Source organism: Scomber scombrus, chromosome 3, assembly GCF_963691925.1.
Source record: "Scomber scombrus chromosome 3, fScoSco1.1, whole genome shotgun sequence".
Classification (NCBI taxonomy): domain Eukaryota; kingdom Metazoa; phylum Chordata; class Actinopteri; order Scombriformes; family Scombridae; genus Scomber; species Scomber scombrus.
In genome coordinates this window covers 9,568,392-9,586,173 of record NC_084972.1, presented here as the reverse complement: position 1 = coordinate 9,586,173, position 17,782 = coordinate 9,568,392, and the positions used below count along the sequence as shown (strand labels likewise).

Sequence of the window (17,782 nt, the reverse complement as noted above, 5' to 3'; positions counted from 1 at the left end):
AGCTGTAAATTTAAAAAAAAGGAGCCATATTCCCATCACTCCACAATTTATTTGTGTTTACAGGGTGTGTTATTACTGTGTCAGAGTATTTACAACACAACTGAAGTGCGGATCCTGCTGTGATGATACTGCGAAAAGCCTGCGGGGGTGACAGGGTTCAGTTATGTGTGTGTGTGTGTGTGTGCTTGTTATCAAGGATGTGTGTGCTGTTAGATCCTGCAGGAGGGGAGGTGGAGGAGGAGGAGGGTACAGCGGGGGGGGGCAGGAGGCCCAAACTTTTATCAAGCCACAACACCACCACCTGCCAGGGGTGCAGGGTGTTCCCTCGGCTAACACGCTTGTTTGGTGGAGTTTTGTGTAAGAGGAAAAAAAAAAAGTGTCAGCAAGCGGTTTGAAGCCCTGTCACCCCCGAAGCTGCAGGCAACAGTTTATTTTTTTCTCTACTTTGATAAACAAGCTCAGCTAACTTGTTTCCCAGCAGCATCTCTTCATGTTCTCGCTTACATCAGCTACTTTAGAAGACGTGTCACTTCTAAACCCCACTTAGGCCTCGAGAACAAAACACAGGCAGGGTTGTTGGAAAGAAAAACACAGCCATTATCTTTCTGTCCTCACGCAGGGTGTAATTTATACACCCAGTGATGATTTACAATAAAGCCGTGAGTTCAGTCGATGATTTTGTGGGTTCTTTGTTTTGATTGGAATCCATTCAAACCCTGTTTACCCAAGAAATTTGGCACTTAATTACACGAAACCCCTGCCTTTGTATCTGTTATCGTTTCACTGAGGCTCTGTTCACGTGATTGTTTAAAGGCTGATCTCTTATGTTTGCTAAAGGGGCACTCCAGCAATTTAGTGTCACACTTGAATCAAGTTGGGTGACATGCAGAGACAGATGTAAAAAGAAAAAAGTCAATATTGAAGCAACGGATGCCGACAGTGTCTTTAATTAAACCCTCCATCTCTGGTAAATGCCCATGTCTTTTTAGTTCAATTTATAATGTTGGCTTTCTGTTCAAAGTTCTGTGTCTGAGCCGAGATTCAGACAGTTCCTTCCACAGCCACGTAGGGCTAAGATTAGCAATTATTTTCATTATCAATTCATCTGTTCATTATTTTTCTCAATTAATCGATGAAAAATGTGGATCAGTGTAGCTCAAGCTGAGGTCCTCAAATGTCTAGTTTTGTATAGATGACTGAATATTCACATCTGTGAAGCTGAACCAGAGAATTTGGGAATTGAAATTGTAAATGTTGGTCAATTGATTATCGAAATAGTTTTTAATAGTTGGCGACCAATCGATTCATTGACTAATCGTTACAGCTCTACTGTCATAGAAGATATAATACGTCTGTTTGAGGAGTAAACTAACTTCTATGTGTAAAATAACTGGAATCCCCCTTTAACAGATTCAGATGAAGGTGTGGTGATGTGTAAAATAAATCAGCTTTTTGTTTTTCAGTGATGCAGCGCAGTGTGTTTGTGTTCTGGAGCTGTGCTTGGGAAGATGTAAGTTTTAAAAGGGTGATAAAAGCCATGCAGTGTGTAGAAGACCACAACAAAAAGGACAAGTTGCAGTTTTTATAGCCGAATCATGTCACAGATGTTTAAACAAACTTGCATTCAACAGGATTGATGTCTCTGCTGTTGCTGTGTTTACTGGTTGTTAGTGCAGAGAAGGAGCTCTGGTCCCCCTCTCTTCTCTTCTCTTTGTCACTGTTTATCGTTCATTATCTCACCTCCCTGTTCTCTGGTTGTGTTCTCACTCACACATTTATTTACTCAACTTCTCAGCCTGTTTCTTCCCCCAACATCTCTACCCCACTCCTTCCCACTTCATTGCTCACAGTCCTGTTTCTCCTCATGCGCCTTCTTCTCCTCCCTCTCTTCTCTTTCTTCTTTTCCTTGTGAATCACACCAGAAAGGAGCAGAAACAGAGGCGAGTGTCAGCTTGATGAACGAGGTCATACAAGCACAGCAGACCTTGTTATGCTGAGTCACCATAAGGCCTATCTCTCGGTCTCTCGCTTTCTCAACTCTCTACCCTTGTCCCTCTTTCACATGCACATACAAAGTAGGCTCGGTCAAATCTCACTCTCCGCACGTTTCTCGCTCACTCGTGCAATTGATGACGTCAAGGGATTCCTCAGAACTGTCCTAAAAACAGTCCCACCTTATCACGCCTCTGCTCAACTTTAATCACAACCAGCCAAAGACAAACTGTGTGTCACCGGCTCTGTAACTTGTCGTGTTTTCTTGGTCTGGACACCATGTGAGACAACTCTTGACTGAGAGAGAGCTGACCTCAGATAGCTTTATGTCAAATATGTCAAATTTGTGGTCAGATCCAAAAGATGACCCAAATATCACTGACAAAAAGGAACTTATTATTAATTGTATTACTTTTAGGTGATGTGAATGAGTGCCAGCTTTAGGATTTAGAACATATAACCTTGTCTTAATACTGACCTGTTGTAAGATAATCAGCAACCATACTGATGAACATGTTATTTTCATATGGAAACATGTACTATTTGGAATACAAGTGGACGATAAGTAACAAACCTTATTATTTAGTTTGCTAGATGTCATATTCATTAAAGCAGATTTACAGGTGAAAAGTTGAACTTCTTAGTTTTCACAAAGGAGGTCAAACAGCACATTGATTTGATTTTCTTCTAATACATAGACTTAAAAACTTTTAACAGGCCTACCTGTTTTTACTTTAAAATCATTGAATGAACAGTAATTCCTCCTAGCTCAGTTTGTTTTTGTTTTTATTACTGTTACTTTTTTACTTTTACTTTTGCTTTTACTTATTTCTGCAAACTGTAAGATAAGTATGTGATCGTTTTGTGGAAGAACTTGTGATTATTTTAATATGTCACTAAAGATAGAAAATAGATCATATAACATAACTGTGGTTTTATATTTGTACCTAAACGCACAGACACATGTAAAGGATTCATATAATAAAAGTTTTTCTTACCTATTTTCGGTTTTCTAAACTCTGCTCCTAAGTTAGTCTCGAGCTATTGAGTGGCAACAGTAGCTATCCCGTCAGCTTGCTATTGCAAGATAAAACAGTAACTAGTTGGTTGACTTAATGACTTCAGCCACAGAGCCAGCAATGTAATCATTAATGTAGATCCTTTAAAAAATGTGCTCCTAAATTCATCTGTATTTGAGCTACAGGCTAATTTTGTTGGATAGAGTGTGCCACACATCATTATATGCTATAACGAAGCTAACTCAGCTATATTACACTCAACTCTAACAATTTGTCTATAAAAATAATTTATGAGCATTGCATTTTTGTGACACAAATATAATTCTATATATGATATATACTGTATTATTAAACTGCATCACTATTTTTACTACTAAATGAAAGCTTTGGGCTTCAATTAGATCATTTTGTTTTGCTTATGGGGTAAACACACAGCGCATACAGCATGAATAACTGCATCTAAACAAAGTGGATCATAAGCTACGGTACATACGTTTTAAGATACATTATGACAGTTATGAGCAGTCAGGGAGCCCCTCTTGTTTAATCTCATTTGGAGGTTAATACTTTATGACTCATAAAGAGCAATTTTATGAGTTCATTATTTTTGCAAAAGGCTCTGATCACTGATTAATATTTAGTTCAGCCCAACAGCCCGTTCCCTTGAATGGGCCCTTGTTAAATTAGAATATAAAGCTTAGCCAGGCGCTTTGCACCTGAGTGGCCCCTGGTCCCTTGATCCTACTGTTAGAGTCCAGTCCCACATGGGTCTGTGTGGACCTGGGGAGTATCAATGCTGTGGTGTCAGATAGGGCGCAGATACAGGCTATATTTACCCAGGCTCTTAGAATAAATGACCAGGCCCCCCTAAACCCATCACATGCTCTCTCCTGTGGTCCCTCACTAATAACCCATTCAGATAACATGGACAGGTCTGGAAAGAGTCCAGTTTGAATCAGAGGTAAAGACAGTTGGTAAAACACCAAAGATGGTCTGTTGTCGTCAGTAATGGACTTTAGTTGAAGAAGTAAAAACTACTGCTTCAGATAAATTAGTTTGTATTTTGGTGTATTAACATTGTTTGTCTATTACAGCCAGAGCTTATTAGGGAGAAGTAGACCAAATGAGATTAACTGTAAGCGAGGGGAACTGGAACTCAGAAAAACAGTAGCTGACAGAGTCACTAATAAAGAATTTCCATACAGTTGGGACACCTGTTCAGCGCTGTGATTAACTGTGATCTGAGCCTGCAATGCCGCCACAGTGCAAAGAATGGTGCTCTAGAAGGTATTGTTTACCTTGAGGCGAAGGAGAAGAAATGTTGGGATGAAAAAAAGCAGCCTCTCCTACATTACATGCTACAAACCTTGAAGTTGGTCAAAAGAAATGAGGAAATAAAAATTCAAAAGCAGTTGAACTGGGTGCATAGTTTCCAGTAACCTCTAACAAGCTGAGCAACCTGATCATTCATATGGTTCAGAATTCAGCTGGTTCAACCAGTACAACTGGGCACACTGCAGTCTTAAACCAATAAAGCAGTTTTTCCCCATAAACATGTCCCTTTGTCTGTACACAAGGTGATTTTTAGGATGTGTACATACTATATGTTGATCCTGACTAATGATACCTGGATAGTGTAAGGTGTTAACATAAGTCAATGAAAGTGTTATGCGTTCAATTGGGACTGTGGAGTCTGGGTGTGATTAAGACTCAGATATTTGTGGCTCAGTGTGAGTTTTCAGGAATCCGGCAGAAACAAGTGTTTATCCAACAGCAGGCCCGCGTCCTGATAGGATGCAGGCCTCACACTCCTCTAGCGTCCACTGGCACTTTCACCAGGGCTGATAATGAGATGAGGCAGATGAGATAGCCTCATACAGGACTGATACTTGTGGTAAAGTCAGAGTAAAGAGGAGTGAGGAGGGGTTGATTAGCTGGCGAGACAGACAAAAAAAAACAGATACAGCAACAGCTGGAGCAGGTTGCACCCCCTGAGTGAAGTGAAGTGATTAAGTGTATCCCAATGAGCTGGACATCTGTGGCTATGAGGGTTGTAGCTTGTATGCATGTGTGTGCCTGTTTGTGAAATTTTAAATGTGTCTCCCATTAGTGCGGCACTGGTTGTTTTCACTCAGCGTCCTCCCTCAGATCATGCAAAGTCTCCAACTCTGTAATGCGATCTAAGTTTGTCTTAGTGAAGTGGAGCCTGGGGAGGTCCATCAGAGCAGGACTGTAATCACAAGCTCAGACACCCCCTGCCTCCCATCCCCAACAACCCCTATCCCGCCCCCCCCATATTTCCCAAGGGCAAGCAGAGCTGAGGCGCCACAGATGATTTCAGCCTCACATCCTCTCCTCGTGTCCATTTCACACCGCGACACAGCAGTCTGGCAGTGTCGGCATGCAAACATAGAAATAATTTCAAGGCCCTCAAACGTGCAGCAAGCTCCGCAGAGAGAGGGTGTTCTTTGTTATTCTGCATGTAAGCAGCTAATGTGGCATGGTTAACACCCTGCACGGGGTGAGACGGGGCAGTGGATAGAGCACAAGAAGACAGAGAGGAGGTGAGTAGGCGAAAGCTGGTGAATCCAAGGGTGAAGTGAGGTCAAAGCCCTCTTTATAATATCATAACCACCACTAAACATCGCACCACAGAATAAATGCCCTGACCTTTGGCAATAATATTTCAACACTTTTTTTGCTTATATGTGTGTGTGTTTGTTGTATGTTCAGCCCAGAGGGGGGGTTTGTTGGTTCTGTGCCACATTTTCTTATCTATGGGCAACATGCTTGCACTAACGAGCAGCGCCTCCACCTCGACCTTAAACCCAGGCAGCTGCTGTTGGGGGGCAGAAAAGAGAAGCAAGGGAGAAAATGAAAGAGGGTGGGGGGTGGAGGTTAACTACAGCAGGATCAGCAAAGAAAGAGAGAGAGAAAAGAGGCCCACTAGGCCTGACGACTACTGACAGCTGAGCTTCCTCTCTCAGTGGGGCTTTCATGACCACAAACTGACACAGCCACACACACAAACACACACAGATCGATCCACTACAGCTGTACACATAGCAACTGAGTGGTCATGCACATATTACAACCATTTTCTCTCTCATGCAGGGTTTGACATTGACTCTGTCAGACTGTGTTGTGAAGTTGTCTGTGTGGAAGAAGAGCTCTTATGTAATAAGTGCTGATGTTCAGCGTGTGATGTTATTTGTGTTTTCTGAGCTTGCCTTTGGTGCACGATCAGAGTCACAGTGAAACCACTTTTCATGTGTGTTTGTGTCCATTTATAATGCATGTGTCCACAAGTGTCTCGGTGTGTGGCCACAGAAACACACACGCTGCAGGGGACGTTGAGCAACAGGTGTAAAAGAGGATGTTAAAACACTAGTAAACCTTTTTTCCCTCTATTTGACTTCTGAACCTTTGCTGTCACCACTGGCATAGGAGGACAGCTGTGAAAATGACCACTTGTTTGCTTCACACAGTGCGTATCTAACATTACATCTGTGTCTCTGTGTCAATATGTGTACTGTATGTGACCTGTTTCTGTCTCCTGTTGAGAAGTATCTATCTGTGGTCTGTGTTAACCAGTACATGCCCTGTATATTATCTTTTTTGTTAAATAAAAGGGGGTTGGAGAAGAGCAGCTGCTGATGTCACACACCTCAACAGCAGAAAACAGGACAGGCAGTTAATGATGACTGCACTTCAGACGGACAGCAACAGTGCATAGGCTATGGGAGGGAATCACTTAGATTGGTGACGCAGCTGTTAGACTTGTTAATTTATCATGAGGGGAAGGTCATGAGAGAAGAGGACATCTTTATGTCGCTGACTGCTGCCTGATCATTTGCAACTAATGAGGCATTTTCACTTTTAAACAGTGGAGCGCGTCAACTCTATTTCAGGTGTAAAGAATATTGTTTGCAAAGGCGTTTCTCAAACTCTACTGCAGTCACACAATGGTAATCTGGATGTGTGATGGATGGAGTCATTAAAACAAAGTGGTACGAAAAAAACTATCTTAGGAAATACACCTTTTTGCTGAGTTAGAGCATTACCACACTCATGTCTGTTACCATCTGCCAGTCAGTGCAAGACAGGAAATGAGGAAACAGCTCTGTTAAAGATAAAAAATCCCCTTCTAGCAATCTTGAAAGATCAGTGATGAACACATTATATCACCTTTCTTGAATATACAAGCCAAAGTGTAAAAATAACACATTGTGGTTAAGGGTGGTTTACTGGGCCATTTCACACATGTTTACCCCTCTGCTAGCCTTGTAGTTACACCACAGTTTAAAGGCCTACTATGCAGGATTTGCCAGTTACTGTTTATAAACACAACATTCAAAGTTGGCCCCTCCTCCCCGACTCAACTTCCCTTCTCTGCTCTCTGTGACTATGTCATGGGTGTATTATAAGAGGTGGATACGTCATGCTGTAAGTGCAAAAAAAAATCCGGCAGTAAGGGAGATGGTACGAGCTACTTATTTAACAATTGTCGAACAAGCAGAATACTGATGTTGTGTCCACCATTTTTGTAGTCCTTATGTTCTGATACCTGGTTTTCAGTCCCAACCTCACATCCAGAAACGTGGATACAGACACCACCACACACTGCTAGTGGGTCATAAGTGATGATTAACAGGGATTACTTTTGTATGAATGTTTGAATGTTGTTGTTGTTGTTGTTGTTGTTGTTTTGTCGTTTTTTAGCAAAATCCTGCATAGTATGCCTTTAAATTAGTTACTTTTGTTGTGTTACATATTTCTAGGTGTTAGAAAAACAAACAGTGAAGCGTTAACTGCTTGCAATGGAGGCTTTGCAGTCCTGTTTCCAATGGTTTGTTGACATTTCTTTTCCCAAGTGGGAGATATCGTTTCCCAATATCTCTGACTCAGTTATAAAACTTTGGTGCTGGCCTTAACAATTTTTTTCCACTAAGTTCATCACAAGTAACTTAGGGTCTGAACAATATAATAATCCCCCATAAAACCATAAAATGTTTTTGTATGTTTTATTATCTTTAGATAGAGCCAGGCTAGCAAATGGGCTGTTTGTAGCATTTACAAGCATACAATCATGAGAGTGGTGTCAGTCATTAACTGTCGGCGGGAAAGTGTCAATGTCTTTTCAGACAAAAACATGAATACTATAGGTGAAACAGGACTAAAGAAGTCAGGCAGAATGAGAGCCACAAAGGGGCATCTTTTAACAGAGAATGGAGGTTATGTTGATATAAATTCAACCTCTGAGATATTTTTAGCCAGAAGTTCATCTGTATTTTACTTCTTAATCTCTTGTAGTGTCTTGAACCTCCCCCATCACTCACTACTCCCATCATTTCTTTTTAGAGGTTTCCACCAACCTCTCCTATTTTAGTATGTTCCACCAAACGTGATTTGATTCTCTCGTGTACAGAAAAAACTCGCTAAATTCCCTGTCCTCTCTCATAATACAAAGTCGCGCTGTGTGTTTGTGTGCAAGAGTGTATGTTTCCATGCACCAACAGTTATGTTCCCTATCCTGGAGGGAGTGATCAGCTCTTGGTACAGTGAGGGGGATCGTCCACCCAGATTCATCAGCAGCTCTTTATAAGGAGAAGGGAAAGAAGGCCCTGCTGTCTCTATATTTAGATGGACTTTATTGGGCCTCTTGTCTTCGCTTCCCCCCCCCTTTGTGCTGCTGCTGTTAGAAATCTCTCACCAAAGCCATGTGGGCGGCCAGCCCGTCCTCTCCATCGCAGCGAGGGGAGAGTGAGCCTGATCTGGGTGATAATAACAGAGCAGAGGAAACACAAGAGAGATGGGAAGAGGATGGAGGGAGGATGACAGAGAAGTGGTGGGTGGTGAGAGAAGTGTTTTTCATTGCATCTCCTTCGCTCCTCAATGACTATTATCCACAATGCCGATGATGTCCTCTCTCTAGCCCACCACCTTCCAACTTGGAGGAAGTCCCAGGAAGGTTGCATGTTATTCACCCAACCCTATGGGGAGAGGGCTGGCAGTCCACTGATGTCCCACAACCACCAGATGGGTCTTTTCTAGTGCTCCCTGCTCCAATTTACTCACTATATGGTAAAACTGGTGGCAAACAATGTTGCATTGAATCTGTGTGGAAATATGTACATATATATCCATACACAGTCCTCATGTTTGTCCCCTTTACATAGCCTATGTCTGCTCTCTAGCCTTATCTCCAAAGCAAAGCATATTTTTCAAGAGCTTTGACCTCTGCTGTCCAAATGTACTGCCAATGACTAACGGCGCTCTGACATACTGCACTCTATCCACCTATCTTTCCCTCGTTCTTATCTTACTTTTTGCTTGGTGATTCTAAAAAAGTATAGTCAAACAGCTGTGGCACTGTGCCAGCTCTCAGCAGACTTTCTACTGAGGCCAAGATGAAAAGAAAAGGATCCTATTGGGGGTGGGGATGGGGGTTGGTCATTGACTTGGTGTGACTTGAGCCCTTACAAAGGAAAGACTCATAAAACTCATAAAAGATTGAGTAAACACAAGCTTCTGATTATTAATTAATCACATTATTATGACTTGACTCTGCAGTCCTGAATTATATGATCACTAAATGTTTTCAGATTGAGATCAGTTTTGCTTGCACGCACTGTTTATGAATATAATCACTTGCAACAAGATAGACAACAAGAGTTTACAGCAATTCTACAACAACAGCATAGGAACAAAAAAAACAAAAATGTCAACCTAACTGTGGCTAGATGAAAAAAAGTCAGGGGATCACAAAAGACAGTAGATGACCATCAGTACCTGTAGGCCATAAACTTTGATGGCCATCGAGTTGTTAAGATATTTCAGTGTGGACCAAAGTGATAGACTGACTAACTAATAGCATGGCCAATAATGTCCTAGTAACCTGTAAACATGTCATGTCTGACTGGGTTAATGTCTCTAATACTGTAAGTGAATGGCTTATCTGTGGCTGATTGTGCTTATCTTGTACAAACTACCCAGGAGGCATGACAGGCTGGAAAGAGGACCCAAGAATGTTTATCTTTACCTCAACAATGAGCAAAACCCAGACAGGTGGGGCTGAACGAGGCAAAAAAGCTTAATTTGCATATGAGCTGTCAAGTTCAGGAGACACACACACAAAAAAAGCATCAACTGCCATGCAAATGAGAAGCAAATAAGATTCAAACTAGTCAGATGTTACTGTGGGGTCAAAAAGGTGACAGCACAGTCGTGTTTTTGTACACGATATCTACGACTGTCTCACCTCCATCCCTTAAATGTAACATCCATGCACTTGTGCTTCTGGCTTGAGGCTAAAAGGTCAGTCAGGTTCTAACCACAGTAGCGCTCTGGGGAAGGACAAATCATGACATCAGGATTGTGGAAGCAGCAGCGTTCAAGACAATAGTTCTCTGTGCAGGAGAAGAGCCGAGGCGTGGCCTGGCTGGACAGAGGCTCTTCTCAGTGGACCAGCCGGCCCCAGCAGCTGTCTCAACCTCTGTCTGTATCTCTGTCACACACACACACACATACACACACGCAAACACACACACAATCTCAGTTCAGCATGTGTTAGTACCATGAAAGCTGACATAGCATTAGCACAAAGGATCAACAGATTTATGTTAAATACTTTTACCCCTATGTATGTATCTCTCTCTGTCTCTGTCTGAGTGTGTGTGTGTGTGTGTGTGTGTGTGTGTGTGTGTGTGTGTGTGTGTGTGTGTGTGTGTGTGTGTGTGTGTGTGTGTGTGCGTGTGAGCCTCTCTGTTCATGCCCGATTCCAGCGCAGGAACGCAGGGACGGAGGTGGAGTAGGAGGAGAGCCCCGGAGAAAGAAACATACAAACTGACAAAACAAAGAACTACTGGACAGAAAGGCCCCTAGTAGCATAGATGAGTGTGCGTGTATGTGTGTGCACATGTAAACACGTAACACACAGCCTGCCCACATGATAGCTCTGTATTTACACTGTATTTGTCTTCTCCTTAATTCCTGAAGAGAAGCATCCAGACATGCAGCCGCTGCACGTCCTGTGCCACAATACTTAAGTTCAAGTTATTTACCCGGACCCTTCAGTGGAGAGCCTTCTTCTTCAAACAGCCATAAAGGTTTACAGGCCATGACAGAGAGGAGTGAAGAAGCTCACCACGTAGCTGAATTTCACATGGGGAGAGGAGAGAGAGGTCTACGTGCCCGAGAGAAGCTGAGGCCCCGAGGTTTGAGCCTTACAGATTCCCGACACTCTCAGGGACACAACACCTGGGCTGTGAAAAGGTCTGACTGAGCCTTTAAAAAACAGCTCAATACTGGATGTGCAAACAGTAGATGAGCATCATTGAGCGTGTATGAGCAGTGTATCAACACAAAACCCACCTGCCCTTCAGTTTAGGTCTAATGACAACAAATACAACAAAAGCCCTGTGCAATACGCCCAGCCTCGAGGGGCCGCCACAGATATCCATTCAGCCTCTCATTCACCTGTGAGGAGGATTCAATAGGTCTGCATGTTATTAAAAGCTTTCATACAGATGGACTCATGGCATTATGAATTTGCGAAGAGGACGCAAAAGCCCCCCTCATCCTTAACTGGAGGTGGGGGTTTACATGATGATTGGACCACTGTTGCAGCAAGCACAGAGCAGTGTTCAAGGACACTGAATATGAGCACTTTTCAGTTTAATCATTCAACATTTTTATAAAAAGATGATGTCTAGCTATATTATTGTGGATTCAGTTAGTTTTCTTTCTATCTATCTATCTATCTATCTATCTATCTATCTATCTATCTATCTATCTATCTATCTATCTATCTATCTATCTATCTATCTATCTATCTATCTATCTATCTATCTATCTATCTATCTATCTATCTTTATATACATCTGTTAGGCTATAAACATTTAGTCATTTCAACACTGTGATTTTAAAGTGATATCTTGAGTGAAAGGGTCAAAACATTTCATTCATATAAAAAGTCTTTAAAGAGACAGTGTTGGAACTACTGACCACATGGCAAACTTGCAAACGTCAGCACTGATGGGGACATGTCCCCTTACATGTCAGTATGTGTAGAAATCATACACTGTCCAGTCAGCCGGTCAGCGGCAGTGTGTTGGTTGCTACTGTGACCATGAGACGGTGTGGTAAAACAGCAGCGTGTCTGACTGTTGTGTTGTTCCTGGTTAGATCCCCTTGGATGACTGCACTGGTCTCTGTCTCTCCATAGGATGAACTGTGTGACCCTCACACAAAGCAGCAGACTGTGAGACACAGCGGCTTTATCCTATCTATTCATCTAATTTATCCTGGGATCAATATGGATGAAGATGTCCTCAAATGAAGACACACACCACATTGGCACACTGTCAATTTTGAACAGCCTTGTGGAAATGCTGGAAACCACAGACTATGTAAATGCCTCCAGCCTGGTCAGTTAAAAAGACACTGACTGCCATCTAGTGGTGCTGTAGAAAAGTTTTCGATAGTATTGGGAAGGAAAAATAAGAGAGAGCTGGGACATTTAATTCCACCTATGTTTCAGGATGCTGACTTTTATAAACAATGTGGCATAATATTGTGTAAATGTGCATATTTACACAATATTGTGTGACTAGAAATAAAAGTAAGACGACAAAAGAACAATGACAAAAAATAAATATTGTAAACATATCGTGAAACAAAAAAGATGACAGTGTATCAAGTCCTTACACAGATGCTGTCTTGCTGTCCCTTCCTATTGTAATAATACTGTTGTAATATTAATACACATTATTGTAATGCCAATAAATAAATAATGAAGTAAGATGAACCCTCAGCTCAACCCGTGGTGTATGTCCCACAGCCACCATCTGAGAACAAGAGTACAGCCATGCTAGGCTCTATGAGGTGTATGCTTATTGATGTTTAGTAGAGCTTTAGTACAGCTGAGACTGTGGCTCGAGATAAAAAGTGAGGGGAACATCAATGCCTTTAAAATCGTCTGGGGAGCGTGAATGTCTGTACCAAATCTCATGGAAATCCTTCCAACAGTTGCCAAGAAACTTAAGTAAAAGACAAAAATGTCAACCTCATGATAGTTAAAGGAAAAATCAGAGGATCACCAAAGTCAGTAGGCTTCCTCCTTTGGGGACCATGAATATACTTGAGATACTTCAGCCTGAACTGACTGACATTTCTACCTCTGAAGCCATTTTAACATGATTAAAAATGGTCTCTTATTCTAGTTCTAAATATTTAATTGAGTTTGAATCTATGGTTGCAGACCAAAATACATTCTGCATGGTTTCAAATGAAGCTTAATACTATTACTTAATATGATGGTGAAAGATAAACTGTGGTGTGATGTTAATCTATGCATTATTACTAATCAGTGGATTAAATAAGCCACCTCTTGGACCACGGTGTATCCTGAAATACCTTTGGTATGGTCTTGAATCGCAGATACAACTAATGATATATCATCATGTTGTATATTTCATGCACATACAACAGCCTTTAATTGGTACTGATTTATTCAAACATTGATGTGTATTGATTTCATAACATTACATGGTAAACAAAATAGAAAGCTACATAAAAATTCAACTGACAAAGAAAGAATTTAACAAAATGAGGAAAAGTCTCAGATGCATACTGAATGTTACGATCACATAAGCTTCTTGCTGTACACGACATAAAAACTACTACAGAAATGTCCCTACTCCAATCAAACAGACCTGCAGAAAACTGTATCGCACATGTTGGAGATGTAGCTGTAAACTGAGCGTGTAACAGCTGTCGCCGCGGCTACAATCTGTGTCAATAAGTGGGAAACATATTCTTCCTCCCACATCTTTGCTGTTTTTTATCCATCCAGTAATTTGAGGATGCTTTCTCTCTCCTTCAGTGCTTTACAGGCCTGGTCCTTCTCCTTCTTGGTCGGAGTGCGTTTCTTCTGCCTAGCTGCCATAATTCTCCGAAATCCTTCCATGACTTCATTGTCAGACACTCTGACTCTCTGTCTCAGCTCCTGCTTGCGCATCTCCTCTTTCGCCAACCTTAGAAGCAAATGTTAATGTCAACAGCTTATCATGGATTAAACCTTCATGGACGTACTTCATGGTTAATGCATCTACAGTGTCCTCACCTGAGCAGCTCCTGCTTACGGGCTCTGTTGTGAGCACTCAGGGCTTTGAGCTCTGCTTGTCTCTTCTGAAGCTCTGCCAGGACCTCATCCTCAGAGTCTCCTCCTGGTCCAGGTCGCTCCTCAGAGTCCAGTAGTCCCTGGGCAACCAGCTCCTCTTTGATCCGCGCTTCCAGGGAACGTGTGTGAGGAACGCTGGTGGTGGTGATGGGGGGGATATGAGGTGACATAGAAGGCAACAAGGTTAATATGTGAACTTCTTCCCTCTAATAAACTTTCATCACATTTCAAGAACTGTTTCCTTTCTCATTGCACAAGAAAGGATAAATAAACCAAACTCACAACCAATATGTAATACTGTAGCCACACACAGGCTCAGTATTAAAAATACTGAGGTCATGAGCCCAACCTGATACAATTAAGATATGTTCATTTATGTTTTCTGTTCATTTTCTTTCCCAACATGATGGTTTAAATCTGTTTTAAAGCCTTCACCACACTGCCAGAAATATAATTCTGGAAAGGAAATACTGAGGTCATTTACTTTAATGTATTTCATTTGATGGTTTAATTCTGAGATTAACTCTTCCTTCTTATTTTGTCAACTAGTTTATATTTGCAACAGTATATGCTTAAAATAATCTGAATCAGCCTTCAAAATCCCCCAAATGTGATTTGTGTTTATTTATATAATTTCTTAAGCTTTTATATTATTATTATGTATTTATATACCAGATCCTATGAATTTTTTTACTTATGTCTGATACTTGATGAATGTCTTTTTAAATTGTTTTTTCATAAATGTTTTGAGTTGCTGGGAGGATCCACAGAATAAGAATTCCATTGTACTCTGTGACAGACGTCTCTAGTAGCCTATTTAAGACAATAAAGTTTGAACTGAATTGAGGTCTTTGAGGTCCAATTCTTTTGAGTGAAAAGTATTTGTTGTTCATGAGATGACAGCTACAGAATTAACCTATGACAGCTGTGTTTATTATCCCACATCAAATATGGCATCTGTGTGTATGAAAGGGTTTCTTTTTGTTATTGGTTATCTAATGTTGTTGCTTCTGTTATCTCAGACATTTGTGAAGTGCTGCACAAATACCTAAAAGATTTTCCTTGGCTTCGAGGTGACGTCCCAGCTCCATCATTAGCATCCTTCCCTGAAATGTCTGGTATAGGAGAATCCTCCATGGGGGATATAATGTTCTCCTGGAAGAACCAAGAAAAGATAACCATTTACAGTCCAGTGTTTTTTCATGAGAGTAAAGCTTGAATTTTTCAGATACCACGTCTCACTTAAAGCCACCATGCGTAATTTGCTTGATTACTGAATACCAAGTCTGACCTCTACAAGAGCCTGGAGCAGACGCTGCGTGAGAGGACCGAAGGGACATCCGTCCTCTGGAGATTCATGTTGGGACTCTGACTTTTTCAGCAGTGAGTCCACATCTACATGAACATGAAAATAAGCATTGAGGAGGACTCATAACGCTTGCACAGTAAACAAAGTACATCATGGAAGTGATACTGAGGAAAAAACACAGTGTAGTCCCTACACTTTCCTTGGAGTTTTAAGGCACAGGCTGCAGCTTTCCCTCACCTTTTGCATCAAGTTCAGAGAGCGGTCCTCCCATAAGGCCCTTCTTCTTGTCGTTGGCTCGTGCTCCCTCTCTCTGCTCCTCCAGCAAATCCTCCTGAGCCCACCGCTGAGAGTAGTGTTTCCCTAACGCTGGAATCTACAATTAACATAGACAGCACAAAAGCTTAGCACACCACTCTAAACACTAAAAACATCCAGAATTTTGACTGTGTCCCCGGTGAAGTTGTACACAACATAACATGTACAAAAGCTTTAATATGTCTTACTTTGAAATACTCTGCTTCATCCTCTGGGGGTTTCAGAAGTTCCTCTAGCAATCGTATCTCTTCATTTGTGATATCAGCACAATATGGCTCGACTGATGCCCAGAATCTGAAAACAAAAACATTTCAAACATGAACTTTCCCAGAGAGACAACAATTGGCAAAGCTACACTGTCTGTCTTCGCTCTCAAAAAAAAAAAAAAAAAAAAAACACATTACAGTACATTAATGTTTCTCTTTGTAACTGTTGCTCATGGAAAAACAAGTAAAACTAGATAATTATGTTGATAAATGTAGATGGGCAGAAAACAACTTGCAGAGTCTAGTTTAAAAAGACAAAATGTTGTGGAAAAATACAATAAAACGCTATAGTTTGTAGTACAACCCTGAAACTGTGATGTTTTGTCAGACTATAATTATTACTTAAAAAACGTACATCTTTGCATCCCTGTATGATATATATTACAAAGAGGTTGAAGAGGCGGGATGAAGAGGCTGCTGACCTGTTGGGAGCATCATTTTTCGGAGTCCGGGGAATGTCTTGAGGGTCGTCTGTAAATTCATACTCTTGGACTTTAGGCTGCAGGTTTTTAGATTTTGGTCTTCCAGGGCCTGGACCTGGACCATGACCGCCTTTACCATCCAATTTCTGCTTCTTTGGTTTGTGGCGAGATGATGCAGCAGGGTCTGGGTCTTTCCCTGGCTTTACGAAGCGCTTGTCTCCCTTCTTGTCCTGCCAGTCTGTGAGGATCTAAGACATAGTGGACCATTTTGAATCACCGAAAAGCAACCACGATAACAAGAGAGCATGACTGCTAACGTACATCTTCTTACCTGTCGCTGCTCCTCCAGGGCTCTGAGGCGTCGACTGGCTGAGGACAGGAGCGTCTCCAACTCCAGCTGCAGGGTGTCCAGCTCCTCAATACCGATCCCATCGTCCTCTGAGCGGCCCAGCACAGCAGTGTAGCGGGGACACACTTTGACATGCTCGACAGGCTTGAAGTCATAGTATTTCAGTGGGGGGCAGTCCTTTAACTCACTCATGATGATGAGTTGCAGAGACGTGGCAGCATCTAAATGAACTGATACAAACACAGAGACATGTGGTGAATAAAGACCAAGAAAATGACATAAATCTGTGAGACACTTTTCAGTGGTGTCCAGGTTTGGTTTTCATTCCTTTTTCCTGTCTGTCTGACACACAAAACACAAACACACACACACACACACGCGCACACAAAAATACACACACAACACAAACACACACGCACGAGCGCGCAGGTCTGCTTCATACAGCGCGAGCTCGCAGGGCCCAAACTGCAAAAAATTGCTGTACATTTTTAATAACGGTCGCCATAATCTCACGCTTCAGCACTCAAACATTTTACACGTTGAGGTTTTAAAAACAGATATGAGTTGAATGATATTAAATGAAAGCAGTGAAATATCTTTCAATGTTTAGGAGCAGAGGATATTTACCGTCAGTGAATGGTGTCCATGATGGAAGAAACCAATAAAAGTGAGAGGGGGGTTGTGGAATCGAGTCAGATGAAATTATATCCTATTTTCGACAGAACAGCAATTTTATGAACATAATGAAATATAAAAAGTGCTTCATATATTTAAATACAATCTTTAAATGTAGCTATTTATCAAAACAAACAAGACGAGTTGTAGATACAGGACACTAATGCTACAATGGTACCGTCGGAACAAACCATGTTGTGTCAATGTACATTTAATTTAAAAGAAAAATACGCCTAAACCTGCAGTTCAATAG

At 41.5% G+C, this 17,782-nt stretch overlaps 1 protein-coding gene across 1 annotated transcript; it reads right to left on the bottom strand.

The window, feature by feature from the left end:
* Positions 1-13,509: 13,509 nt before the first annotated feature.
* On the bottom strand, positions 13,510-17,499 carry tada3l (transcriptional adaptor 3 (NGG1 homolog, yeast)-like). Its single transcript, XM_062444255.1, has 9 exons — positions 17,482-17,499; positions 16,837-17,084; positions 16,506-16,753; positions 16,006-16,111; positions 15,740-15,875; positions 15,485-15,588; positions 15,242-15,348; positions 14,137-14,328; positions 13,510-14,047 (listed from the first exon to the last, which is right to left on the bottom strand). The coding sequence occupies exons 2-9, from the start codon at positions 17,044-17,046 to the stop codon at positions 13,855-13,857; spliced, it is 1,296 nt and encodes a 431-aa protein (XP_062300239.1). The 5' UTR covers positions 17,047-17,084; positions 17,482-17,499; the 3' UTR covers positions 13,510-13,854.
* Between the last annotated feature and the right edge of the window lie 283 nt (positions 17,500-17,782).

Bases quoted from the DNA above. Each gene is read 5' to 3' on its own strand.
- tada3l (XM_062444255.1), bottom strand. From the start codon at position 17,046: ATGAGTGAGTTAAAGGACTGCCCCCCACTGAAATACTATGACTTCAAG. The intron at 15,876-16,005 runs GTAAGACATATT...TGTTAATTGTAG, and splicing joins ATGAAGCAGAGTATTTCAAA to ATTCCAGCGTTAGGGAAACA. The intron at 15,349-15,484 runs GTCAGACTTGGT...TGGTTCTTCCAG, and splicing joins TGCTCCAGGCTCTTGTAGAG to GAGAACATTATATCCCCCAT.